Genomic DNA, 2,500 nt, shown 5'->3' on the forward strand with positions numbered 1-2,500 from the left:
TTACAAAAAAATAGGTGCTTGTGTAGAATAGTGATATTCTAAACCAACGCATTTCAGGTAAAACATTATTACGTACTTACGTGTCATGTCAAAATTAATATAAATCCCAAACTAAGCGATCCAGTAGCAAAACATACTTACAATCAAAAATAGAATTCGTCGAATTATCGAGTTTTATTTTACTTTTTTTATTTATTTTGGAAGATTATTGCGACCGGTTCAGAAAGATAAAGAAGGGAGATAACTCTTGATTTAAAATGATTTTAATTAAGGGTCCGCCATCTTTAAACACGGTATCTAGGAACATAATTGTGACTGTTGTTGTTGTTTTTTTTTTTTTTTTTAATTTAAAATAATTCTAGCACGTCATCTATTGGATCCTTTTTCGTAATTTTTGGAATTTTTACTAATTTCGTCATGACAAGTAAGTAAGTAATAATATTTTCACCTGAAATGTGTCTGTTTTAAAGATCACGGATGTAAGCAAGCACTGATTAAAAAAATCTTTAAAACGGACATCGGTGTATTCCAAATGTTTACTTGAATAGAGAGAGAGAGAGAGAGAGAGAGAGAGAGAGAGAGAGAGAGAGAGAGAGGGGGAGAAACGAGATGATAAGAAGAGGAAAAGTAGTTAGTGTGTTAATATACGAATATGAAGAGGAAGAGGCGGTTTCGAATTCATTCAAAGATTTGTCGATTCCCCATCTGAAATTGCTTTTTTAACATCGTTCGTATACGCCATGTTGTCAAGACCACTTTCCATCGAGTGTCCGGGTGCGTAGATACCGGTTCGATTCTCGATCAAGGCAGGTCCCCAGTCTTTAGTCGGTTGTATAACCTTGCGTATATCACCCTGAAACAAAACAAAATAATAACTATTAACAGGTGAAAATTCAAAATAATGAGGCATCTGAGCTCTTGTCTCTGGTCCCCCCTCGCAAATTTTTCTCAAAAACACTCGTCTAGCTGAAACCACTGTCAATAACTTTCCCCACTCTTTAGCTGTGCCTAAATCAAAACTTAGATTCCATGAACAATGCTTCTTTCTTAGAACTGCACGCCTATGAAACTCTGTTCCGTTTGCCTGCTTCCCAGCTGACTACAACTTGGTTGTCTTCAAGTCCAACATAAACAAATTCCTGATGAACCACTCCCTTAAGTAAGACACTTTATCAAATCTCCAATACCAACGATATATTTTATATTTAACTTTATCATCATTTTTTTTTCTCTCTCCTCTTTCTCTACCCTGCTCTTTCTTATTTATGTCTCGGAAGTAGAGTGAAAAGCATATCTTATTTTTCTTTTTTCCTTGTGCACATTTTTGTAAATTATTCCATGGATTTCTGCCTTTGGATTATTATGGAACATCTTCTTCCAATTACGGGATTTCTTTGGATTTTACTTGTACAAAATGGAAATTCTTTTAACTTTCTTGAAGTTTTACATTTGGATTTTACCGTCACTGGATTTTTTTTTATCTTCCACCAGACTATCCATTCATGTGTAATCACCTTTTTCTTTACCATATTCCCTCTGTTAACTTTTTTTGTTTGTTTTCAAGTAAGATCTTTGACTTACTTGTTGTTTCATCAAATACTTCTGCATGCAAAATCCGATCCTGCATTTTGCTAATTCCTACCCTCTGATGAGAAGGAGAGTATTTCTTCGAAACTCCACGGATTAAGGACTATCCTGATAAACCACCCCCTTAAGTAAGACACTTTATCAAATCTCCATTACTAACGATTACTACGATACTATCCCATTGATTACTGTACACGCAATAACCCTTATCCCCGAGTGGCTTCCGGGCCTGGATAAGTGGCGACTACCATATAAAAAAGGTCATGTGTTTGTGGCCATTGCTATTGGTGGTAGAGAAGGTTTCTTGTAATTATTGAAGGAAACAAGTTTAGTCTTAGCAGCATTGAATGTGACCATCCATTATTGTCCCCATTCCACTACAGATTGGAAGTCATCCTTTAGTGTTTCTGCCATTTCTTTAGATATGTGTTCATTTGTTTTCCTGTTGTGTCTGTTATAGAGCGTGGTGTCATCAGCATATATACCCATCTCACAGACAATTTTGTCAAGGAGGTCATTTATGAATATTAGGAATAATAGACGTCCAAGGATAGACCCTTGAAGAACTCCCGCATTTATATCATATTGTTTAGATGTATGACCATCGAGGACAACCTGGATTTTTCTCTTATCTAAGAAGGATTTAATTATGTTAAGTATTCTTCCAGTGATACTGTATGATCTGATTTTCCTGAGAAGACCTTCATGCCATACCCTGTCAAAAGCCTTAGCTATATCTAGCGTGGTGTCACTAGCATTTGTCTTTATGTTATTTTGTTGTGACGTATATTTAGTAAACTGTAGATGTTGTACTTATCTGCAATAAAGCGATTGACACAGTTTATATTGCAACCTGTGTTGTGTGCTTAAAAAGCTAGGCAGTGTTGAAGACAACCATATTGCAGTCAGCCGG

The 2,500-nt window shown here is 35.8% G+C and overlaps 1 protein-coding gene across 1 annotated transcript in view; it reads right to left on the reverse strand.

Annotated features, from left to right (window-relative positions):
* Positions 1–318: 318 nt before the first annotated feature.
* The window catches only part of LOC145270438 (sodium- and chloride-dependent glycine transporter 2-like), a 171,562-nt gene continuing 169,380 nt past the window's right edge, over positions 319–2,500 (reverse strand). The window contains exon 15 of the mRNA XM_080126080.1: positions 319–853. Coding sequence (XP_079982206.1) covers positions 683–853 — 171 coding nt within the window. The 3' untranslated portion in view covers positions 319–682. The remainder of the gene's footprint in view (positions 854–2,500) is intronic.

The sequence above is a fragment of the Euprymna scolopes genome, chromosome 46 (assembly GCF_053919585.1).
Source record: "Euprymna scolopes isolate OS-2025 chromosome 46, ASM5391958v1, whole genome shotgun sequence".
Classification (NCBI taxonomy): Eukaryota; Metazoa; Mollusca; class Cephalopoda; order Sepiida; family Sepiolidae; genus Euprymna; species Euprymna scolopes.